Source organism: Simochromis diagramma, unplaced genomic scaffold, assembly GCF_900408965.1.
Source record: "Simochromis diagramma unplaced genomic scaffold, fSimDia1.1 OVJJ01000816.1, whole genome shotgun sequence".
In the NCBI taxonomy this organism is placed as follows: domain Eukaryota; kingdom Metazoa; phylum Chordata; class Actinopteri; order Cichliformes; family Cichlidae; genus Simochromis; species Simochromis diagramma.
Window position 1 is genome coordinate 3,411,123 of NW_024386908.1, and position 25,987 is coordinate 3,437,109.

The 25,987-nt window shown below is 42.2% G+C and overlaps 1 protein-coding gene across 6 annotated transcripts in view; it reads left to right on the forward strand.

Annotated features, from left to right (window-relative positions):
• Nucleotides 1-736: 736 nt before the first annotated feature.
• Nucleotides 737-25,987, forward strand: part of gramd4a (GRAM domain containing 4a) — a 52,035-nt gene continuing 26,784 nt past the window's right edge. Inside the window, exons 1-4 of one of the 6 annotated variants that reach the window (XM_040035127.1) lie at nucleotides 737-864; nucleotides 960-1,118; nucleotides 11,813-12,026; nucleotides 18,272-18,392. In XM_040035127.1, the coding sequence (XP_039891061.1) occupies nucleotides 1,111-1,118; nucleotides 11,813-12,026; nucleotides 18,272-18,392 (343 nt within the window). In that variant the 5' untranslated portion in view covers nucleotides 737-864; nucleotides 960-1,110. Of the gene's footprint in view, nucleotides 865-959; nucleotides 1,119-2,453; nucleotides 2,940-11,179; nucleotides 11,468-11,812; nucleotides 12,027-14,941; nucleotides 15,635-15,655; nucleotides 18,070-18,271; nucleotides 18,393-25,987 lie in introns of those variants that run through there. The other 5 variants (XM_040035126.1, XM_040035124.1, XM_040035123.1 and 2 more) reach the window with 5 other exon arrangements.

Consider the following 25,987-nt stretch of genomic DNA (forward strand, 5'->3'; position numbering starts at 1 on the left):
GTGTAGACCTGGGCTAGCAAGGTTAACAAGGTGCATTCATAATTCACTTTGATATTACATGCTAACTTAGACACGCTTTACTTACTAAAGAAATCGAACAGCTCACTCCGGCTAGTACAATCAAAAGGCAAAGAAGACAAAAAGCACCTGGCCACAAACCCTATCCAATGCACAAAATCTAAAGTAATTAAATGAATGAACTCTGCAGAGAATAAATCTGTACCTGGCTGTAAAAATGTTTGTTTCAGCTCCAAAGATTGTCATTTTAAAATTGGAGTACATTAGGATTGACCCACTTTTGGAGCCACCCCTAGTGGCCATTTGAAGAACTACACCTTTAGGCACTTCCATACTGCCCCCCCCCCCCCCCCCCAAACGATGTAGGTTGCTGCTTCCATAAAAGTAATTATTTGTTCAAATAGCAATCTAAAATTTTACATAGCAGACGGATAAGTGGTGCAAAGCTGTATTTTAATCAGTAGGCTTGTCTTGCTAATTAGGCTTTATTTCATATAATCTGATTAGTGATGCAGAATACTACAGAAAGCTCTAGACAACTCAAACTCTAAGTATACTCTTTCATGTAAAGTCTGCACAAAATACTCTTGAACTACATATGGAAAATCCCGTGCCTCACACATTTGCCTACACAAATGTGAAGGTAATCTAAACATCTACTGTCTTTCTTTGTCTTGTGTTGAAGCTAAAACCACACAAGCAAAGCTGCAGGCCAACCAGGGCAGAACTCTAGTGAAGACAGAGCTACTGCGATCCTCACTGGGCTCATTGGTAGTCTGACAGCAGCCATTGAAAGCACTTGTGATTACTTCCCCGTAATCTATGGTCTTATCTGAGGGGCCAGAGGTCGGTTAACTCCTGTTTCTCTCTCAGTTTCTACCCGTTTCACTCTTCGCTCCTTTCAAAGCTCTCTTCTTTTTTTCTCATTTGAACTCAAACAGTGGAAAGAGGACGGTCAAAGCGGTCTGTTAGCTCAAGATCACTTCATCATACAATTGCTCAAACAGTGGGATAACTTCATACAAGAGGCCCCTCTGGGATTCTGTTACTTCGAAAAGACCAGGAGAATCTCAAAGACTGACATCAAAGACTATGCAAAGGTTAGTATCCTGAACTGTATTTTAAGGATTTATGGAAAGTGCCTATTTTCAAAAGTAAGGTGTCTGAAGTTGCTGTACTCAAGATTTATATTACATATTGACTCGTTTAAGACATCAGCCTTATTGTGGGTTCACAGGGGGCAAACGCAGAGCAAAGTATCTACAATAGATGAACAGTATCCGAAAGTCATGAACCCAAGAAATGAAGCCTTATTAGAACGGTCTCGGTGGATAGCTGTCCGAAAGCCGTTCTTAAAGAAAGGAAACAAACAGAAAAGTTTGACAAATGACATTTTTGGTTCAAATCATTATCAATATGGAGGTCAGAAGAGCGGTACAACAGTGAGTGTCATCTGTAAAGGAGGCTCTGTCATGGCTTGGTGTTGACATTTAAGCCAGCTGTGTTGGCGATCTTATCATCGCTGATGAACACAAGTACCATGGGATTTTGATCCACCATGCAATGCCATTTGGAAAGCGTCACTTTCCAGCGTCACAACGACCCACACTGCATTAAAAGCACACCTAGATAGAAAACAACACAGTGGAAAACTATTCATGGACTGGCCTCCCCAGCATTACTGAAGGAGTGTGGGATCATCTCGACAGAGAGAAAACCAAATAGCAGCAGAACTCCAAGAAGCCTGGAGAGCTCATTTTAACTTCTAGATCCAGTATCCACCATGTTTCAGTGTTTGTTTGTTTATTCCATGGCAGAGCAGATAGAGATTTGAAATATCAGGTAGACCTTGGCAAACAGGTCTGTAAATATGCCAGCAATTTCTTTATAAGTGTGCTTGAAGAAGCTAAGTGATTTTTTTTTATAAAGAAAAAGGAGGAAGCTTTTGTTATTGGTGACTTTTACACCCCTTAAAACCTGTCACGTCTGGCAGCAGAATTAGAATGCGATGTTGTGCCGGAAAATTTAGATTTTCCAAGCATATAAATAATCTATAGGCTCCTCTTGTCCCTGTGTTTCCTTTTTCTGTTAATTTATCCATTGCTATTAGTGTCATTTTGGTTATTACAGTAAATGTATAGTATCAGCTGGCAGGCAGGGCAAAAAGGAATAGGGCCAAAACAGGATTTAAATTATATTGTTACTAGTGTTGATTTGAAGAAAGTTTAACAGGAGAAACTAACAATAAACTTTTAAAAAATATTAAAAACAACACTGAAGATATTTCCTATATATGACTCAATAGAAAAGATGATATTGCTGCAGTAGCGGGTTGATTTACAGCGATTAAGTGCATTATAACGAGGCCATTGTTTAGCCACCTGTTCTATAATTTATCAGGATGTGACAGAGGCAGCCACAGGGCGGTGGTAAGGAGAAGTCGCGGTGTTTCCGCTCGCGTCCCGTTTGTGAAGCTTTGCTGTGAAGCGTCAGCCCCCGGCGGCGGCGGCCCCTTTAAGAAAGAAGCGCCGCACACTGACGAAATTTCCTCGGCCCTGCTCTCTCTGCCAGTCTGTGTAGATCTACAACAGATCGGAGCAGCGCCGGTATCTGCAAGCTCCGGGCCAACGGCGCTGGTCAGGAAAGCTCTCTCCAGGGAGAAGGAGGGGGGGGACACGCAACTGGTATTTTTTTTTCCCCACTGTCTGCCTGCCTGACCGCTCAGCTCTCAGCAGGAGACGACATTTAGTCGGCTTTCAGAAATTAGCGGATGTATCGTCGGGATGGATGGACGGAGTGAGCGGCATTCGCCGTGAGACTGGCGCTAATTTGACGTCCTGAGCAGCAGGTGTACAGAAGGATAAAGCAGACTAAAAGGCAATCTCAGTGTTCATGAAACTTTGCTACGATTTACGTGCTGGGTAAGAAACGCTTATTTTATTTGTGAAACACAATAAATGGCTGTCGTTCTGGAGGGGAGGGAGAAAAATGAGGGGTATTATTTTATGACACCCAAGCTGTCCCAGCGTCTCTTCGGGGTCACCCAAAATGCGGATTATTTTGGTTTTCTTTTTCTCTTTCCTGAGACCGCTAACTCGAGGCCTAAGTTCAACCCCCACCGTTTGAAATTAGTCGCCCTTAACAGATAAAAGTATAACGGACGCATTTGTTGTATCGTGTTAGTTAGTTTGGCCTAACTGTGCCAGAGTCTGACGGCTTTTGATGCTGTTTAAAAAAGAGAGAGAGGAAAAACACGCTTCTTCTCATTTCCTGGCCCAGTGTAACAGTGAATTTTTAAAATCAACTTCTAGTCTCAACCGAAACACTCAAAAGCACTTAAAAACAAACAAATGTTAGCGTAATATTTTACATATTTTCATGTTTTGTACCTCGGTTGCACCCCCAGAAAGATAAAGTGCTCGTGTGGTGTGTTCACTTACAGTCGGAACCTCTGACCTCTTAAAGGTGCTGTCAAACTGGATTTTTGATTAAACCAGTTGGTACAGGGCTTTAGTTTTTTTTTTGTCGCCATACAGAGTTCAAATGTGATTACTATTTGATCAGAATCACGTTTTAACATCCTATGGAGGAGAGTGACCAGTTGTTGAGGAAGAATCTATTGTTTATATCCTTGATTATGTAACTGCAAGGTGAAATAATAGCGCTGATGCTGCATGATCAGAGGGCTGGAGGGCAGGAAGGAGTGTGTAATTTCCATGCTGTTGGCTGTTACATCATGTGCTGATCGTGACTGTTTGAGTAAACCTCACTTCAGCAGCCCCGCTCAATAATGCAGGAATTCATATTAACAGAAGTATTTCCTCATGAGTCATTTGTTTTTGGGTTTGAGTTTGCATGTCAGTGGTACATCACACGGCATGCATGACCCTGAGAGGCAGCATTCAGATGCTGCACTGCCCAAAAAATAACCCTGGACATGATGTTAGGGGGGGAAAAAAGCCTGCCTTTTTATTTTCGTTGAGCAAAAACTCCACTTTGCCTAAAGGGTTGCATTAGTGGGTTAGATAAAAGCTGGCGTATCCTTGTCCCCACCATTATTCTTCTGTCAGTATTTGTTCGCTGGGGGCTGTGCTTGTGCTTGAAACCTTTTGTTTTGCTTTCAACTACAAACAGAGCCGGATGTGTCTAATAGGTCTTGTTAAAGTTCATCATATCTGCGCTCTCCTCCTGCCTTCCTGCTCCCTCCCGAGGGTTGACATCAAATAAAAAGGCTGGGCTCAATAGAAGCATTCACAGTGACGATATGATATGTATGGAGATAGATTTTGTCTTTAATCAGAGGCGTGATGCCTATATGCTGATATGGAAACTTGCGATATCTCTGCGCTGTTACAGTGCCATTGTTTGTTTTAGTTATTATTCTGCTTGTCAGCAGCCTGACGCTGTTCGTCTCTTCTGACCATCTGTCGCCCTTCACCTGATTATTAATGCAGGAAAGTGAACAAAAGTTGCAGCTGCCCATTGGAACATTCTGGCTGTTGCCTGTAGATGAGTTATTTAAAGGTCATGTCCCTCCCTCCCTGTCTCTGAGTGTCTTATGAAACTCATACAAGTTGAGAATAGCTCCACGGGTGAGTGTCTTGCTTTATTCAGCCATGTTTCTACAGAAACTAAGCACCACGGATGATGAGGAGGATGACGATGAAAGCAGGATGTCCCTACATGGGTTTATACACCACGTTCAGTGAAGGCACCTGTAACGGGAAGCTAGTTCTAAAGCATCAGTCACCGAAATGGAAACACCGCACTGTGGCAGGTCTTTGTTTTCTTTTTAAACAAGCCTTTATTATCAGACCTGACTGCTAATGTCCCAGAAAATATACAGACAGTGGCCCTCGTGTGTAAGCGCTCAAGCTTTATTGGGCACCCTTTCATGTATGGTTGATGGACACCAGTGATATAGTTATGACTGAAATTAAAGTAAGAACCATTTCATGATGTTTAGACATAAAACCATGTAATGAGTGTCTCTCATGATAATGCGTTATCATGGCTACAAAGACAAATGTTTAACTTAAGAGGTCACTGTGCCTCCTGATGAGTGCATTATGTTGATTTCATAGGGCTCCTCAGCTAGTTGCTTTGCAGGATTTTATGAGCACGTCTATGAAGCTGTTAATAATCCAGAGCAATAATGTGATTAGTTTGCATTTTTATTGGGGATTTTGTTACTGCAAAAGTGTATAAGTTACGGTTTTCACCTTGTGAATGTGTGTGCGTCGTCTTGTCAGAGTGCGGTCTTGACGACACTTTGTGTAGCAGCAGATACTAGAAATGTGCTTTTGAGTGCTTCGCTAGATCTGTCTGTGGCAGATTCTTGTCAGCATAATTTCTGGCGTAACTTTAAGATACGTGTCTGCAGGTTTCAGTGCACTTAGTTGCTGGCACGTGATTGGCTGATTGGATATTTGGGATAACAAGCAGTTGAACAGGTGTATTTAATGAAGTGGCCTGTGAGTGTTTGTAAAATTTTCAGAGGGAGGCAGTGCTGTTTCACCATGCATAGACTTTACTTTGGTGGACTGCCCAGGTATGTGGACAACAAATATATTTGGCTACATGCTCATTGTATCATTTATCTTTTCACCCAACAGCGCCATCTGCAGTTTACTAATAAACACTTCCTTTGTTTACAGTGAATAATTCTATTCATTTCTATTAGTACTGCTCACTTAGCCCTGACCCTTCCTTAATATTAAGGCTAAAGTAAATACTAAGTATTATTAGTTTTAATCCACTGAAACAAAAATATTTCACAGCTTGTGCCTCGAATGTTTTGATCACAAGTTGGTGTTTTGATTAATATTAAAAGGAATAGCACATTCATTGTTATGCAGATGATACCCAGCTTTATCTGTCATTGAAGCCAGACATAGACCAGTTAGTTAAACTGCAGGAGTGTCTTAAAGACAAAGTTCTGGGTCACCTCTATCAGGTGACATTGAACCCGCCCGTAGTTACAGCTCAATAGGCTGCTCAGGGCTTCCCATGATGCACTGTTTCTTCTTCATCCACCCCTTTTCAACATCTGTGTGTATACTTTGCACTAGGGCTGGGCCATATCATACCTTTCACAGTAATACCGGTATAATGTTGGGCAACGATAAGAAAATGAAATATCGCGATAGAATATGGGTAAAACGCACATGCGCAGTGCCTTTGTTTTCATACGCACATGGCGGAAAAAGCATGGCGGCGACGGAGAATGAGAAGAGCGAAAGCGGATCGTTGAATGAAACGGATGAACCAGAATTGGTTTGTAAAAATGCTGCAACTTCAGTGGTGTGGAACTGGTTTAGCTTTCGTCCGTCAGATACACAACAAAGCACATTTTTTTTGGTAGAGCATGCTAGCGGGCCGTCGTTATTACCGTGTTTTTTGGAAAATACGGCACATTTAAAATTAATCCTTTGATTTTTCTGAAAATCGACAGTGCCCCTTATAATCCTGTGTGCCTTATGTAGGAATTCTGGTTGTGTTTACTGACCTCGAAATGATTTTATGTACACGGCGCTCGAAAATCTGTCAAATGTTTTGGTACGACTTTGCTAAGCTACGAAGCTGCACCGCTTGATGGATTGTCGGAGTTCTCCGGCTATCGTAGGCAGGAGGCCTCTACTCTCGCCTCCTTCCCCTAACCCCCAATTGGTTGCAGATGGCTGCCCCTCCCTAAACTTGATTCTGGTGGAGGTTTCTTCCTGTTTAAAAGGGAGTTTGTCTTTCCCACTGTCGCCAAGTGCTTGCTAGGGGGTTGTCTGGTTATTGGGGTTTTCTCTGTATTATTGTAAGGTCTTTACCTTACAGCATTAAGCCCCTGGAGGCTCCTGTTGTCGTTGTGATTTGGTGCTATATAAATAAAACTTAACTGAGTGCTTTTGAGGTGTGTAAAATGTCAGTTTTAGTTTTAGTTTCACCTCCATGGGAAACCACAAGTTGCAGAAATAACTCTTGAGTAAGTCGACCAAAGGGCATAAGACTGCCTGCAAAAGCATGACCATGTCTGGCTGTTGTAGCGAGCGTGACCCACATGACCACGAGTAACTTCAGGCTATTAAGGTCATTAGCAGGCGATATCCCAAGAAGACACAGACATGTATACACACACACACAAAGTGTATTAGGCCTTAATACACCAGGCTTGTAAAGCTCCTCACCCTTAACTAAGGTATACAATAATAAACCATTTCAGCCATTGTAATTTTGTTTTATGTGCATATGTGTGTTTGTGCATCTCTCTGCTGCTCTGTTTGGTTTTATGTCAGCACCAGGCTCTCTCCCCTGGCTGGTGTGTTCACGGTGACTTATGATTAGGTAAAGGTGGGCCGAGGTGTCTTTGTGTTTGTACATAGCCGAGCAAATGACTCATGAGGGCTGTTTGTGTGTATACCCACAGTAACAGTCGCAGCGATCAGACCTTGAGCTAAAGCCCCTTCCTCCTCCTCCTCCTCCACTTCTTCCTCCTCCTCCTTCTGTCCTCTCTTTTCATCTTTTCATCCTCCTATTTAAGCTGCTGTGGTTGAGGCTGCTCCTGGACCAGAGAAAGAGAACCCTTTAAAAAGGAAATAAGTAAACAGGAGGTAGCCTGAAGAACACTCCGGTGAAAGGAGGCAAAGAATAGCATGGGAACACGCAATGTGCGCTTGAATAGGAGTTTGCCTTGAGACTGAATGCTGCGTCATTCGCTGACATTTTTCTGACTGAAAATGTCAGTTTCTGGGGTTGTATCCAAATGTGCCTCTATTTTCTTTTCCAGCAGGCACTATTGATTGTGTTGTATTATAGGTAATCAACAGCCTGGTTGAGCTGACTATAGGGACCGTCTGAGCTGATCCACCGAGCATGCTGTGAGTGGATTCGGGTGGTTACTGCGAGAACAGATTCTAGCGTGACAGGTGTCTAGGCAAGTGGAGGGAAGTGTTTATTAACCTGCCACTCAGCAGGTTTCCATTCACCCCTTGGAGGGGCGCGGGGATAAACCCACCAGTCACGTTTGTAATTTCCACTCACATGTGCCCATGTGGCCTGTTTCTTGTCTTTAATTCACCGCTAGACTTGCTGCCTCAGTGCCAGTCTAATTGTCATTTGTTTGATTACGTCTTTGCCTTGTCTTATTTCCTCTTAGACACGAGGAGTGATGTGTAGTCTAGTCTGTTAGTGCGGCTCTCCACTGAAGTGTTTAGACTTTTATGAAGTTTGTGCTTCAATCTAATGAGCTTCAAACGAGTCCCCTTTATGCGGGCTCAGAGGAGTTACCCACTGTAGCAAATTATAATTCCTAACACGCTGTTTAAAGGCCTTTGAATGTTCTTCATAATGGCAGGTCTGATCAATTTGTTGCTTGTGCAGGGATCGGCTGCTGAGGATTGATGAAATAAGAGTTTTTACAGTATTTGCAATAAGAAAGAAGTGATTCAATCTTTAGGCATAACAAACAAATGGGCAGTTAATAAGAAAAGCAGGTTGGTAGCTAAGGCTGCCTCTCCTGAGCTCTTAGAAAAGAAAGTTGGACTAGTCCTGAGTCTGACAACAAGTCAGTATGGTAGAAAGCTTGACGGCTGTCCAGCCATTCACAAAGCAAAGTCTTGACAGGAGTCCAGTCAGATAAACTCTGCGTCATGTTGTTGTATGGCAGGCATTCGGTCAAGCTGATTAGGTCTCGGGAGGATTAAATCCAGAACGACTACTACCCATCACAGCCATGTTTATTGTATATTCTGGGGGTCTGTGCTCGGCTGCAAAAACTGATCGTGGTTTCCACCGACAATAAGGGATTTTTTTTTTTTTCTTTTTAAATATTTATTTTTAAGAGGCTTTCCTTAGGGATGCACCAGTGTTTTTTTTTTTTTTTCTAGCTCTAATATGATAACGCTAGCTTAGCTTCAGGTGTCTGCCAAAAAGAACAACTAAAATGTAATATAATAATCAATAAATCCAAATATATCAGTTTACTTAATTAATATTGATAAGATGCGGGTGAAGAGCTGAGCATATTGAGACGTTGCAGAGCAGGTGCACTAAAAGCTTCGGGTGAGAGCGACAGAATGAAGCTGTCTGATCGTGTCTTTGATGTTAACTGACACAGTTTGTGCACGCCACAATGTTAATGTTAGACTGTTAGTGGTTGTGGTTACATACTTTCATACCTTTCATTATCTCGTAACATTAAGTTTTATTTATATAACAGATTTCATTAGATGAAAACTAAATGTGCTTAACATAGAAAATGAAGAAACTTTAAAAAACTGCGTAGGTTTACGTTGCTTTAAGGCAGTGAAAACAGCAAAACGGAATAAAACAAAACAGCAAAACGTATTAATTGTAGGCCTGTGTGGTTTTGAGTCTGTTTTTGAATGTAAACACAGATGTAATTGATCCCGAGTGAGCAGGTTGGTTGTTCCAGAGAACAGGACCACATTAACTGAAAGCACCTTCAGCAAACTTGGATATGATTCTGGGTATAGTTAAAGATCTGAACCTGATGACCTGAGAGGTCTGACTGGGTTGTAGGCAATCATAAGGTTGTTTACCGTGCGGATAGGAAATGTTAGTGTAGCCATAAAAAAAAAATCCTGTTTGTTAAAGGACAGTTGATCCAGCTGTCTACTTGATTACAGGAGTAATTGAAGCTGTTGAGGTAAATGGTAAATGGCCTGTATTTGTATAGTGCTTTACTAGTCCCTAAGGACCCCAAAGCGCTTTACATATCCAGTCATGCACCCATTCACACACACATTCACACACTGGTGATGGCAAGCTACATTGTAGCCAAAGCCCTGGGGTGCACTGACAGAGGCGAGGCTGCCGGACACTGGCGCCACCGGGGCCTCTGACCACCACCAGTAGGCAACAGGTGAAGTGTCTTGCCCAAGGACACAACGACCGAGACTGTCGGAGCCGGGGCTCGAACCGGCAACCTTCTGATTACAAGACGAACTGCCAACTCTTGAGCCACGACCGCCCACATGTGTCTCACTAAATGTGTTATCATCCTCCATAGGTTTCATTTTTTAATTTTTTTTTATTTTAGAAGTCAGCAACAGATGTGCTAAAGTTAGCTGCACGTCCTTTGTTGAATTTAGCTGTCAGCCCATCGGATACAGTACACTCTTCAGCTTTAGACATATTTTGTTTTTGAGTAGGTGTACTGATTATTTTAGTGTGAATCAGTACTCGTTAGTACCAACATAACTCGTTAATAGTACAGAGTGTGGTACCCATCCATAGTGTTGTCATGTTTCTGTTGTCCTGTTAGGATTTAAAGTAGACACATAGTGTTGCTTACACTAGTTAACAATGCGGAGCTACAGTGGGCTAAAAGTTTGGGATAGTATAATTTTGGACTTGGACAATCTTTGCACCATTTTTTTACCTTTTACCATTCGTTTTGATATCTGTCCCTTACATTCACTTGTTAGGCTGCAGTAGGCTAGATCCTTGTTCGCAGCCAGCAGGCCAAACAGCTTTTTCTGGAAGAAACACTGAGTGCGTGATAGTTGCAGTGAGTCACAGCTAGAGCCTGGCCAGGATAACAGTCAGTTGATAATATTGCAGCACATGTAGCCAAGTAACGTGTTCATCTGAAGTTGCCAGTTAGATTGTGAAATGCATTGCTGGAAAACGAATAAAAATCAACCCACGATTCTTTCTTTTCAGTGACATTTATATTCGTGCACTCCTTAAACGCCTGTGTCGGCACTGGTCTCAAGAATTCGCGATCTGCCGGACTGTGCTCGCTACAGTTGGTCAAATCACCTTTAGTTAGCGCTTCTTCGTCACGCGCCATAAAGGAACAGGAAGCTAGAAACAACATAAAGCTGAAAGAAATGTGTTGGTTTTGCTAATTGAGATCAAAACACTACAATAACACAACATTTTATATTTTTATTAATATTTCTATTTTCTGTCTATTAGTCATTTCATACACGGACCAGTTTAGAAACGATGAGTCCTGATCACATACTTCTGGATGGCACTATTGATGTGAAACCGTAGCCTTGGCAGCACTGTGATGTGTTTGCCAGAAACAGTTTAGCACCTGTTGTGCTTTGAAGCTGGTTCCTGTTAAACTATCATGACCTGTTTCGCACATTGCTGGTAGATGACTTTGTAAATCCTGTCTGTATTTCGTTACTTTCACAAGGGTCAAGTTTACTGCAGTGGATGATGACTCAAACAGCCCCCACTTGTCTTCATTAGATGTCAACCCTTGACACGAAAACGCAACCATTAAGCCTTTAACAGCCTCCCACAGTCCCTCTCGACCAGCACCACCTTTCCAGCTATTGATGTGAATTAAATCTGCTGTTTGCTGGAGGAGTGACAGGATACGGTGGCCCCATATTCCTGTGTAGACTAAAAAGAGGAGGAAAATCCAAACACTGGCAAATTTGGAGCCTGAACATGCAGTCCAAGACTGTAGTATGTGTTGGTATGTGAGAAAATGGATCAAGCACCGGCTTACAGGAAGAGAAGCGTGACATGTTACATTTCTTAGATTTAAGATTAAGGTTATATGTTACAATTCAGTGAATATTTTTTAACTAATAATTGAATCTCTTCCTCTGTATGTGCATCAAATTAATTCAGTAAAATATAAACCAAACTATTCTGTAAACAATCTGTATATAACGATGAAGAAAAGCATGTTTACATGAACTGCAGTGGGTCTGTGAGTTTTGTAAACAACAGGGGAGTAAAGACATTGTTTTCCGATCAGCGTTAATGACTCGTCCTTTACTGCCTGTTCAGCAGCCCGTGTATTTTGCGCCCGCAGGGTTGCCGTCCGCCATGTTAAGGTAAAGCCCAGGTGTGCGGTGTTGACCATGCTAAAGCGCCTGGACAAGATCCGCTTCCGAGGCCCCAGGACGAGAGACGAATTCCCGGATCTGGCCGAGTCGCCACCTGCCTCCGACAACGAATGTAGCGACGACATGCAGCTGAAGCCGAGAGCAGCTCTGCGTGACACAGAGGACGTCCTGCGAGAACCCGTGAGTGCTCATCATTTTGTTTTCTTCTTTTGTGTGTGTTTGGTTTTTTTTGTCCTGTGATGGAAAGGTAAACACACATGGGAGGATTTAGGGTTTTGTTTTTTGTTTTTTGGGGTTGTTTTGTGACTCATCCATTAGTCCTTCTAAAAAGGGTGTGATGCTAAATCACTGAAGTTGGTGTTTCTTCAACAGAAAAAAGGGGGGAGACAAGCAGGGGATTTTGCTTTACCTTTATCATGCTGGTTTGAATTTCTTCTCCAGTTTAAGGAGCGCTGCAGCTGAAAAACAAAACCATGTTGCTTTTTTTAAAAGTCCCCTTCTTTCTGCTTATCTGAAGAGGAACGAAAAAGGGAGGGCTCATCATGAAAAGAAAAATGGAGGAGATGGCAGCAGTGAGGTTTTTCTAATAGTAGACATACAGTAAGATAGCCATCAGCATGAGTCAAGAGCCTAAATACTGGAAGCATTTGTGAGAAGTAGAGAATGAAAAATGGTGGGAGAAAAAAGATTTAAGCGGGGAAAGTGATGGAGGAGGCGAGAGGACAGGAAGTTGGCCTCAGAAGATTGGACTCCAAGATGTCTAGAGGGGAGGGCATGGACAAGATCCAGAGGAAACTGTAAGAAGACTAAACTTTGTGACAAAATAAAAAAAACACCATGTTTTCTGATATTTCTTCCCCCCACGCTGGATGCTGTTCTGAAATCTGAAGCTTTCTTCTGCCCTCAGTGGTGACTAAAAACTGCAGGATTGTCGTCATTGCCGTGCACACTGATAGATAATTAAATGCACCAGATTAGTCACTTGATTGTATCATTTCCTGAATAAATGCTCAGGAGATCTCTGTCCCCTTCCATTGTTTTTTTTTTTTTCTGTCTTCTTCTGTGTCTCTGTTCAGAGAGAGTTTAGGTAACTGTTGCTCATGAAGCCTTTCTTTGAGTTTTCCTGCACAAACTTGCACAAATCAAATGAGCGATCTAGCCGTGAATTCCCTTTTGAGCATACTTTATAGGCATGTGCAACGTGTCTGTATTTTCATGTGTTTGTTTTCACACGTGCACCTGTGAGCTAGGATATAATTTTTCTGTCTTTGCTCTGGTGTTTGCCTGTGTGCATACCAGCCCACTGAGAAGGCATCACCCACATTACAGCACTGATGACTCACTCTGAAGCCCTAAAATAGACCAAGCTTGCTCTCATCCCTGCTGGGATGCACACATGAGGCATGCACTTTCTCCCACATTCCCTTGTGTATCTTATAGCCTAAACGGCATGGTGGATATCTCACCTTTAGTCCACAGTACCCTTAAGAGGTCCTTATTGTCACACTGGAGCCCACCCTGGTGGCACCACTGATGAGTGCTTTTTACCCTTCAGGATTGGGTCATATGGCCTAAGTGGAAACCTAATTTCATTGCCTCATCTGTTTAAAAAGAGCGTGCCCTTGGGTTGCTGAATATATACACCGATACTTCTTGACAAACTAGCTTGTGTCATCCATATTAAATAGACAGGATGTCATTGGGCAGATGGCGCTCAGTCATTGAACAGACGAGCGCGTGCGACCTCACCGGCCTCACTTTACCTGCTGGATCAGGCAGCTTGATCACCGCAAATGTTGGACTTTCAGTGTAGCCATTATCTATTGTAATGGTCTCTTTCAGCCAAGGCAATGACCAAAATGTAATGTTAATATTCAAATGTGAAAAACTAGACCTGAATTATGTATTCCTGCCATTACGTAGCACATTTTCTCTCATTCTGAAGCAGGATATTGTGGTTATAAAGAAATAACCAAACTACTGAAGCATTGCTTCTGCCGCCAGCCATGCGGAGCATTAATCACCTAAAAAGGACTGACTATAACGAGTCACCCCATGAATTAAAACGAGCTCTACAAATTGAATCAATTGTACTGACTTAAAATACTAAAAGTACCCAATAGGAATAATGTAAAAATCAAATTATAAATGTATTTATTAAGCACATTAAATGACCAAAGTGCTGAAAAAAGGCACAGTGGATAAAATAAATAAGTGAATAGATTTGAAATAAGTAAAGTACATGCTAGCAGGTGCTAAAAGTGTACAGTTGTAGTTGAAAAAGGCACAGGAGACACAATGTGCAACTCGGTGTCAGAGGCCAATGAAGAAAAATGAGTTTTGTGGGTAGTTTTAGGACAAAATAGAAGGAGCAGGTTTGACAAAGAGGGCAAATGTGTCCTGGAGAAAATGTCTCGCAAGTTTAAATTTAGACGCGGGACCATCCGAGCAGCTAAGTGTCAGCTGATTGGATCTCCATATGTAGACATCAATATATTCAAATGTCTCCATTTCCTCCAACTGCATGTGTGCATTTTAATTAGATGCATTTGTTCCTTTTAAGTTTTACATATTGTCATGCATTTAAAATACTTGACCAGCTGTTAGCGCTGAACAGCTTCGAACCTGCCATTCAATGCCAAAGCATGTACTCACTAGACATGAGTACTTGAGCCTGTAATGATACCATCAGGATTTAAACTCAAGACTCTTATCTCTCTCTGTTTTTCATATTAAGGTCCAAAGATCAGTTTTGTAATGGCAGAAAAATCCAAAAGAGTTGAGCTCTGGGTTACAGTCATCCTTTTGAAATGTCAACTGTAGCCAAACCTGATTTATATACTTTGTAAACACTGCAGAATACAACAGTGGGTTTAAATTTATCATGTATGAGGAGCTGTGAGCAACCTTTAAGATGTTGCTGTGGCAAGCGGTGTCTTTTCTTAGTATACCTTCTAAGATGTATATTTTTAATCAGTTTTATTGGATTTTAAAGTGACTTTTCAAGCAACACCTCAGATACCTGAGCCATTTTTTAGAAATCACATGGTTAACAGCAAATCTGCTTGGGAAGGGGGGAGGGTGGGTAGTTTCACTGGTAGAAAAACAAAAGTGAAAGTGAGAAGAGGCACAAATAATACTTTTGTGGCTTTACAGCTGCATGTTCGTTAACAAGTGCTGCTATACTTGCATGTGCCTCCTGTTGTCTATTGTGGGTTTGTTTTGGGTTTTTCGCTGCTGCCCAAATACATTTGTTAATTGTTTTTCATTAGAATTGACAGATCAAAAAGTACCACCAGCGGCCCGCTTGACCGCTGCTCTGTCAGACACAAAGAAGGTCTCTATTGATGTGCTCAGAAGCAGAGCAAAGCTTTGAAGTCTTCCTCTCTTATTATCACCTTCATCTGCGAGGCTCTCTTCTAGCCTCCTGAGAGAGTTAAAAATCAGGAGTAGAGTGTAGTCGGCACGTGAGATCCCAGGAGCTGCTCTCTTCTCAAATGACTCTGAATCGGGGAGGACTGGACATTTTCAGGGCGACTTGTCTCGTTACCTGAGCACTCCAGCGCAGGAGCCCAGCCCCTACATTAAAGCGCTAAGAGTAGCCTGCCTCACAGTGTAGGAGAGCACTTAGCAGCTGGTCGAATCTCTCCTCTGTACAAGAAAACTGTTGCTAACCAGGACATCTCTGCATTTGTCTAGTTCTGATGATATTCTCCTAGAGGCTAGAAGAAAATGGAAACGGAGGTGCTGTCAGACAGGAAGTGTTTGCATCGGCAGAGTTTAGCAGAGTAAGTCAGTCATAACTTGACATTTTAACCTGACTTGATTTAGACTTTCAAGTTTTTCCTCTTTAAGGTTGGCAACAAACCCAACTTCTAGTCACGAGCAGGCATAAAGTCTGTACAACAGGTATCACTAAAAGAAAATGGATCGAGTTATATATCGATTTTTAAAAGCCGGCCTTCAAACAGGAAGGGCTGAAAGAGATATCGAGGAAGTGATTGAGAGGTTTCAGTTTTTGCAGGATTTTGAAGCAGCTGTCAATTCATGTTGGGCTTCTAGCCAACAGCTGGCAGCATCATCTCTTTCCAGGCTTTAAACAAGTAAAAGCAGCTGAATACTCCCCAAAAACATTATTATTATGTATACTTTTTAGGAGCTGACTACTGTTAGTTCCCCCCCCCATTTTTCCACACCTCACGTTCTTAAAAAAAAATTAAAAATACTGTGATCAGAACAATTACATATTTATATCCTGGTGTTTGTGGATGGAGGGGGCCGGTATAATCATGAAGCCTATAAAATAAGTGAAGTGAGAAATGGCTAACGTGAAGCAGAGAGGTGCAGAAACTACTGAGAGTTGTGGCTCAATAAACAGGACAGTCTGTGAAGAGCTAAAGAGCTCCAGGATGAAGTGGGTTAAATCTGCTCCTTGACTCAGATCACCCACACAGTTATCCAGTCACAGACAAAAAAGGTGCAAATCATGGAGACGCGCAGAAACCAGTTTCTTGAATCTTGCAGGAGTGCACAATGGCAGCACATTTTTAAAACTCGGAGGTTTATGAAGGTGCTTTATATTGTAAGGTAAGAATCCTACAGTAATACTGCAAAAACCCACAAAATTAGAACAATGAGTAAAGGACAGTGGGAAGGAAAAACTCCCTTTTAACAGGAAGAAACCTCTGGCAGAACCGGGCTCAGGCAGGGCCGGCGGACGTGACTGGCTAAGGTGCGATGACTAAGCAGCAATAAGAAAAATTCAATTCAATTTTAGTCAGTGGAAGCTGATCACTATTCATAGCAGAAATCACTCAACAGTTGGATTTAAAATTAAAAATATGGGTGGAGTAAATGAGTTCAACAACATCTCTTAGCTTCTGTTTTATACCAGACAGACTGGATTAATATTGCATTTCAAATAGATTCCAGGGCGTGACCTTATGCAGTCTTTTGCTGAGGTTGCAGATAAATGGTTGAAGGCTGAGTGGGTGTGATACAAAGTACAAGTTGATATTTATATAGCAACCTTGTTGCTTGGAGAATTTCATTAGATGGAGGTGTTTCCTGTGATTTGCATACTTGTTACAGTTCTATCTGTTCAGTTTTCTCAGCGTGCATTCTCAGAAGAGATTGAGAGTTTCTGTTTTTTTTCCAAACGGAGGGTTTCCTAAACTCACATCACATGCTCATTAAAAGGAGAGAGGGGGAACACAATAATTAATTAGCCGATATTTGTCCAGGGTGACGTCAGCGTTTGACCTACTTTTGCTAACCAGGACATTATGAGTGTGAGCGGACGCCTGCTTTAAGCATCAGAGGCGTGTATAAGTGATGCGTCCTCGTAGGACATAAAACAAAGCCGCCAAAATCCAAACTAAAGAGAATCGTTGCTCGCAATGCAGCAAAAAAACATCTGTTTGCCCCTCTGTCCTCTCCTCACATTTCCTCCTCATCTTTCTCTTTCATGCCTCTTTTTTTTTTTTTTTGGCTCTCTTTCATCCTGCTGTCTTCATTTACTTCTCTTTCACTCAACATCCCTCTTCTTCTTCGTGACACACTTCCAGGAGAGCCTCTCATTTGTTTTCTTTGAAGTGCTTCTGTATTCAGGGACGCGCTATCCATCGCGGCGTCGCTGTCTCACCAGCCTTCGGTGTCGTTAGACTTTGGCTCTCCCCCAAAGCACTTTTTTTTTTTTTTTTTTAGGTCACCATCAGTTGTGTGCTACTGCGTCCTCTGTCTCCCTTGCTTGAGATGTTGCAGTCTGTCTGTGCAGGCACATGCAAGCCTCACCGGTTGCTGTCAGGGAGAAGCTGCTGCAGTGTGTGTGCGTTAGTGTATGCGTCTGTTGTGTGGCGAGAGTCTCTTAAAGGACCCCCGCTATAGTCGAGCAGCGATGCTCAACCTGCAGTGCTCACCATGCACTAGCACAGCAGTCTCTCTCATCCTGTCCTCCTCCTTCATCACCCGCTCTCCCCTTTTTTTCCTTACCCTTCTCATCCCGCTCCCTTCTCTCTCTCACACACAGTCATCATCTCTCAGTCGTTGCCATACATTTCGTCCACCTACTCTCCCTGTGTGTCAGGGTTGTATCCCTCAGTCATTGCTGTTTGAGTCATCAGTGTTGCTGTAGTCAGAAGAGGTGGGGGGGGTTCTCCTCTTTTTCGCCTTCCTCCTGCTATCTCGCTCCTGCTGGACTCGAACCAGGAGAGGAAACATTGGTGTGAGTCACTGCACCAAGCTAATCTGTGTGCATTAGATCATATGGGATCTCCCTGCTTGTGCTCTCGTGTGGATTTTGTGTCGCGTGCATGGAAATAAGAATTCAAATCTGATTTTCTTTGTTGTTTCTCTGTTTTTTGTTTGTGTTTGCCTGCGTGCCTGTGTACGTATGCATGAATGAATGTGTGTGTCTGTGTGCACAGGCTGGTTCGGGGTCTCCCACTATGGCTGCAGCCATACAGGACTTCCAGAGGTCAGAGTCAGAGCGGCTCAACGAAGTCAAGGGTCATTTGGAAATTGCCTTATTGGAGAAACATTTCCTACGTGAGTATGCGCACACACTGCACTTTTCTGGGCATTTATTTTCCAACTAAATATGATTGCTTAAGCTGCTTTTATTTACTGAAACTTTATTTGTGCTGCTTGCACTTAAAGCTGAGAAAAATCCAGTTTTTGAGGTGCCAGTGTAGGTATCAGCCAATCAAATATGTTTATTCAAATGCTCCAGTCTGCCTGTTAAGCCAAAAAAATCTCATGCATTTATTCAGAAAGAGCAAAGTGGCTGTCTGTTATAGTTCAGCATCAAAATGGAGAAGTTGATCACTGAAGTGGCTAATCAGCCTGTTCTAAATGAACGCATTTCCTAACAGGCAGCTAACTTGGCTGATAACTTTTAATTGAAGCTCAGCTACCTTGCTTTGTGATGGTTGGTTACTGTTGCTATGGTAGTCGCACCAGCAAAAATAGCCACACAAACATCCGTAACACCCACCGTCGAGCACCGGAGCAGCATATCTGAGTCCTGCCTCAGATTTTCTGAATTACCCAGAACTAGTGATGCAGCAGTTCAGTCGTTTCACTTCAGGTCTTATTTGATCTTATTTGTGCTTGTTAAGCGTCTTTACTGTCGTTTACCGCCACACTAGTTTCTTCTTTTTTATTTGCTCTGCGTGCACCTTTTCACGTGAGGAGTGGATCTAACGATGAGAATGTTACTAGAGTTGACTCTGACTAAATAAAAGCGTCCCGATGACACAGAGAGGAGGACAAAGCAGCATCAGAGGAGGAACTTTTCATTCGTGTCATCTCATTTAAACCACAGTCTGTGGTTAGGTCACAGACTAGCGTGGAGCAGCTGGTGCACTGCTGCTGACACGTGGCACACGCAGACCAACAAAAAGTGGCTAAAGACACCAGCACCTTCGATTTGCCCGTTGTCAGCGATAGTTGATGTAGCTTTTTGAGTGACAATTTGGCCGATTGGGTCCAAATGTCGGATCTGTCCCATTCCCATTGTTTTATAGAAAACTTCATATTTGGCGAGATGATTGCAGCTGTAAGAGAACAAGTGAAAATGTCTGTTGCATTGTGTTGCACTGGTGATTTGGTGTTGTAGAGATATCGCCTCATGAATTCATCAGTTTCTTATCTAAATGGCCTTTTTTGTTTGTTTTTGGTGTGTTTGTACGGCAAATGTAGCAGGCAGCCTCTTATGCTGAAGAGATGGTTTTTGGTGTAAAGAGTCTAAGAACTCGTGCTGGCAACTCGACACAGAAATGTGCTAGTCGTGTTGTAGGAGAGATTTTAGAAGTGATACATGTTTCTTATTAAGAAGAATCACACATGTTGTAAGTTCCTGCAAAGTGACAAACGTAATCTGTGTCATCTTGTGATCTCACTGAATTTGCGGTTTAACTGTCTGAGACTGCAGTCGGCTTAGTTTTATCCATTGCTCGCGGTTGTTGTGCACAACATTGTTATGTTGGGCTGCCAATCTGTTAGATTCAAGAAATGCTAATGAGTTGCTCAATTTAGAAGCTGAAATAGAAGCTGCTATCTGATAAGCAGTACTTGGTTTTACCAGAGGCTGTGTGCCATGGTGACAGAGGCCACACCCATTGCCTCATACCCAAATGGAACAGATGATTGCTTTATCAGTGTTTTGTGTGATTGCCTGATATACATGGCTTTTTGTCTGTGTCTGTTTTCATTTTGTCCTTTCTGCTGCCTCATTGGAGACTGAAAATGATCAGATCCAGCAAGGTCAGAGTTTTGTTGGAACATTTCCCTCGGGGGTTTGAGAAGAGGTCTAAACAGGGTACTTTCCAATCCTGCAAACACATGGTTTATCCAGAGGACATCTCCCAGTTGTTGTCTCAGACACTGAAAGCAATGTAATGCTTGTATGTTAGTTGTTTTTTTTTTTTTTTAAACAGTATTACAGTAGATCGTCATCAGTGTTGTCAATGACAGAAAATACTCAAATTTTGCTCTCATTAATGTGAAAGAAGTGATGAAATACTCAAATCCAGGCATTCTGTCATGTCCTCATCGGGTTAGCTTAGCTCTCTGTAAGGAAGCCTTTCTCCAGTTTCTCAAAAGCAAGTTGAAGGGGAAACGAACACAACACTGAACAAACTAGTGTGACTGTGTAATCTATGCTAGAATTGACAGTAACAAAGGCAGTATCATCTTGTTTTGGTAGCTGTATGTTAGCAACCCTGAAATTACACTGGAAACATGATGGAACAAGCAGCTGCTGCACTAGTGTTAATCAATTGTCCATGCTACACCAGAGAGGCAGCCTGGGAGGAGACATTACAAAGTGCTAGTGAACCCAGTAACCCTGGAAAGCGTTTTATGTTTTTGGACCTTATATAAACTCGCTCGATGTGTTTTCAAAAAGATTTCAATCCTTCCATCCATCGGTTTTCTTCACTGCTTATACAGTTCAGGGTCATGGGAGGATGGAAATTATTGTAGCTATCAAAGGATAGATGGCCATTGAAACTCACATTCACATTGTTGATTTTTAGCTCATACATCTGTCTGACCATGTGCCTGTTCACAATTCACAAGAATCACTGATGTCAGCCTAAAGGCAAGACCAAGAGTCAAAAAACTACTTGTCACATACTATTTTTTTTTTTAATATGTGCAATAAAATGATTGATAATGTGCTTTATAAGGGTTATAATTATAGCTACTTGAAGCAGATTTTCAATAATTAATCAATTAATCTGTGGATTTTTGTTTTGTAAAGACAAGCGCCATTTTAGTTTTAGTGTTTCAACTGACTGCATGACATTTGCATTCAAAGTGTGCAGTCCTTCCTCTGTATGTGCAGTCTTTCCTGTGCTAGGTGCTGCAGCCCACCAAAATGTTGCACCCACCTGTAGGTCTACCTGTAGCCAGGACCTAATTTGTCCTTAATTAATCTTAACAAACTCCATTTGCTTATGAAAGTCATTATGACTTCCACACAGCATCCAATAACAAAACTGTGCTCAGTGTAGATTCAGGGTATCTTTGCAGTTGTCATCACTGATAAAAGTAGTGGGAAATTAGCAGATTTTTCTGTAAACCTTTAGTGATTTATGAAGAGGCAGGGAAACGGGGGCAAAGCAGGTTAAGTCAGGGTGAGGGGACTGGACGGTGCTTTTCTGTTACAGGCTTGTCTAACCTGGTTGGTGTGCAGTTGCTGTACCTTTACAACAACCTTGTTGCCAGTGCTCTGTGATGGACTGTCAGGTCTCCGCCCGCCCTCTTTACCTTTTCTATTAGCAAGTAAGGGAAAGTGTGTGTGCGTATGAAAGAGAATACCTCAGGCTATGCCTTCTCTCATAATGCTGTGCCTAAGCTCAAAGGGCTGGACCCGTTGTCATACTGTCAGGATGCGAGCTAGTGAGCTATTTTTCATGGATATCTCTTACTTCCCTTTCCTTGCTCTCTCCCATCTTTAAAAACATCTTCTAAAGCTCTCATTGCTTTTTTTTTTTTTTTTTTTTTCTCTTCATCCTGCCGAGCTGCTCTTTCAGATTCTGCCCACCATTCCCTGCTCTCCAATTTCCGGATCAGCCTCAGTTCTTTTTTTTAAATTTTTTTTAAACTTATTCTCTTTCTCTTCCTCTTATTCTTTTTTGATTTTCCCTTTCTTTCTTTCTTTCTTTCTCTTTGTCTGATCACTATGATGTTCCCACGTAATTCCAAAGCTGTGACAGCTCAGAACAGCCACTAATATGGGAGCCACTTGACAAACCACTACGCACGTTTCTTTCAGTTTGTCTTCAGTTCCTCTTTCACTCTCAGGTTATTCATTTCTCTCACGCCTCTCAATCTCTCATTCCATCTTTGGCCGGTGTAATCGTACTTCTGGGAACACCGAAGCATGACAATCCATTAGCATGTAATGGAGTCCTGCTCTCTGCCGTGCGCTCTTGTTATTTTGGCTTCCACTTCCACTACTCCTTTGCACTCTCCCCTTCTTCCCTGTGCTGTCGTCATACGATAAACTATGGAGCGCTGAGTTTATGGGACGGCTTGCGCAATATAGCCTGCTGCACAAGCGGTTATTCATGATTTTTCTCAGTGCGTGTTAAGCACAGATGAACACAGATTTAAATGCTGACATACACGTTGTCATTAGTTAAAGCTAATAAGATTAGCAGGGTGAGACAAAAGACTCCTTGTAGTGAGACATTGTAGTTTAATGTGCTGTGTAATGGTTGTTTCTGGAACATAGGTGCTATAGAAAGACACTATGGTGTACTGGGAAGCGCCGGATTTTGGTTGTTGACATGAAGTTCAGCTTATATTAAGAATATTCTTAATATTTGATGACACCAGTACTATTTACAGCAGGTGCAGTTAAATACTTGGACATAGACACTGTACAGCCTGTTGCCTACAGTGCCTCCAGCCAATCCAGTGCAGCTACTTCCTCTTATTCCATTATTTCCAGTCAGATATGCAATACGTATCAAAAAGCACTGGGCTCCTTGCATATCTAGAGGAACTGCTCAGCCAGTCATGAAGCTCCTGATGCAGTTTATGTGCTGATGTTAATGCCAGAGGAGGTTTGGAACTTGATATTCAGCATCCCGTTTGCCACTGCATGGCTGAGATGCTGTGGTTGATATAACTTTGACTTTGCAATACTATCAGCAGCAGTTGGAAATGATTACTTTGCATAAACTGTAACCCAGTCTCGACTGTTGGCTGCTGCCTTAGTGCCTTGAGGCGGTGGCCAGTGTGTCATGTGCTCGTCACTATTTGTGGGTAAAAAAACAAACAAACCCACCCCCAGATAAAAGAAGTTACTGACTGTCAGACAATAGCCAAAGGTTTTTAAGTCCATCTTTACACAAATGTGTTGCTGCTTTTATGCTCTATATAGATGCTGGATTGGTATACTAAAGCACACCAGAAGGTTTCTGATAGCTTAAGTCGTATCTCTTATTTATAGATTCATTTATATGTAAATATTAGTTTATAGAGGTTGGCAGGAACTCCGAAATGATATTCAGAGTGGATGGTGAGGAGTAACACTGCTTTACACTCTTTCCCTGTGAATTTTAAAGCCCCAGTCACACACAGGCCCAGAGACCAGTTTGTGACCTCTTGGCAACCACTAAAAGCCTATAATTTGCCAGGTGAGTGGCATCTGGGAATGTGCACATTTCTTTAGTGAGCACTGATGGATACTATGTAGCGAGGTTCAGTGACATTGTGGGAAAATGCCCACAATAAGTAAAACAGAGTGGAGCAAATGTGGAAAATTGTTGCTTAAAGTCACTTGTTTGTCAATCATGGTTACGAGAGCAATTTTATTGTTGAAAGGTCGCTGTTTGCTCACAGCAAGCACATTTTTGTGATGAGACCAACATGTGAAAATGTAAAATGTGAATAACATGTTAGCTTTTGGACTCATTTTAGCTTCCATTTCTGTCTTAAATTCAGTTTAGCTTCTTCGACTGCAGGGAAAGAAGAAAATAAGGAGCAGAGATTCAGACATCCTTTCAAACCTTGAAGTGTCTTGCTTTTGCGCCGACGTTGGCTCAGCATTTAACCCAAGAAATTATTTGCTCTCCTTGAATCTCTTTAGTATTCAGAGCTATCTGAGTGTGGGTGGTTTTTTTTTTTCTTCCCCTCTCTCTCTCTGTGATATCTTTCTCTTGCGTGCCAAAAATAAAACGGGAGCCCACGCTGTATACTAAAACAAACACACTGTTTAAGTAGATTGTCTCCTTCCTGTACAGGAGGCATGAGTTTCCATTCCAGATGCTGTGTGCGTGGATGGAATGGCCCATGCCTTTTCCCTTGGCATTTGTTGTGATTGGCCCGCGCTATTCTGAGGACACTAACTTGGTTAATTTGTAATCATGCTTCCGGACGTGAGATCACATTAAAAAAAAAAAAAAAAAAAAAAAAAAAGACCATAATGCGTGCGCGCGAACACACACAAATACACTCTTACTCGTAACAGAGCGTCATCATGGCCTTTTGCTCTATTAACTCTGGTCTTTTCTTCAGTTCTCCTCTTTGTCTTCAGACAGATCCCAGTGTATTCCCTCTATCTCATGTAGTCCCGATTCATGCACACATACCTAACAGTAAGCTATCAGATTAGCTTTATGGGACAGTGCTGTTTTGTTGTTGTTTTTAAATAGATGTTTTCATCAGTTGAGCAGTGCTGCTCATAATTCACTGCCTCCAATTAGCTTTGTAGCCAGTAGCAATAAATGTTTCTGTTGTTTGCTGGTAAGTCAGGTTTCTATAGTTACTGAATGTTTGCGCTTTGAAGCTCTCAGCACAGTGTTAGCATGGGAGTGCATGTCCACCAGAGTGTTTTTGCTGCTTTGACCCAGCATCACGTCCTACTTGTAGAAGTGCTGACAAACAGTGGAGGACATGTTGATACTGTTGCTCCCCTGTGTGTTTGTACCTGTTTATACCATAGTATGATTAAAAACCAGTGAAAAGTGAAAATTTGGGTAAATATTGTCTTAGTAGATGTCAGCAACAAAAGGCCTAAAGACCAGTTGGCAGCCACTAGTCACTAAGGACAAATGAGGTTTCCATGACCAGTTGCGGGTGATTGCTAGAGGTGTTGTCTTTAGGTGAAAATGGTCACAAACAGTCAGTACTGGACCAGAAGCCTCCTTGCAACTGCATATAGTTGGTATGGAAGATGTCAACGCTTGATTACTATTTGTGAAAGTGAAGAGTGGCACACAAGCCAGAAATAAAGACTGTTCGCTTTCAAAGTTTTACTTTGCTGTATTCCATACAAACTACAGGTTACCTTAGCATTTTGCCAGTGGCTAAAGCAATTGGCAGCCTCCAACCTCCACTCTCCACCTGGTTGGCAAACAGATATTTGTTTTCCAAGCAATGAGCCAGGGGGTCACCGACTAACCTGTAGGCCTGTGTAGCTGAGGCTTTAGGTTTAAGTGATTATTGGATGCTGTGTGTGTTCTTCTTTTTGTGTGTTTGATTTTTTTTTTTTTTTTAATGCTGCGTCTGTGACTCTCATCCAAACGATATGACTGAAGCAAAATGACTGAATTTGGTGCACCTTTTACAAGAAACTGGGCATGGCCACGGAATCACTGGAAAAGTTGTCATGGATGTTGCCATGGACAATGCCTCCTCTGGGCTAAGCAGGAGAGGGATTGTCCTGCTTGTTTTAACCTGTACAGTGTAGGCCAGCGGTCCACAACCCCCGGGCCATCGACCAGTACTGGTCCGTGAGTTGTTTGGTACTGGGCCACGAGAGTTAAGGCTCGGGTGTGAGATTTATGATTTTCGGGGTTTCTTTTATCATTTTTTTTTTTTTTTTTTTTTTTTAATCATTTTTATCTTTAACTTGGTTTCCTTGTGTGTTATGAATAAATCTTCTTTTTTTGGGTACTGGTACTGGTTTTATTTTGTTGTATTTATCCCTGTTACCTTTAACGGCCGGTCAGTGAAAATGTTGTGGGACATAAACCGGTCCATGGTGCAAAAAAGGTTGGGGACCGCTGGTGTAGGCTGCATAGTTGATGGTATGGGTGGTGGATCAGTGCTCATGGCATTGGTGACGTCTGTGAAGGCACAATTATCAGTGAAAGAGACTGGTTTTAAAGCAAGCCATAGGC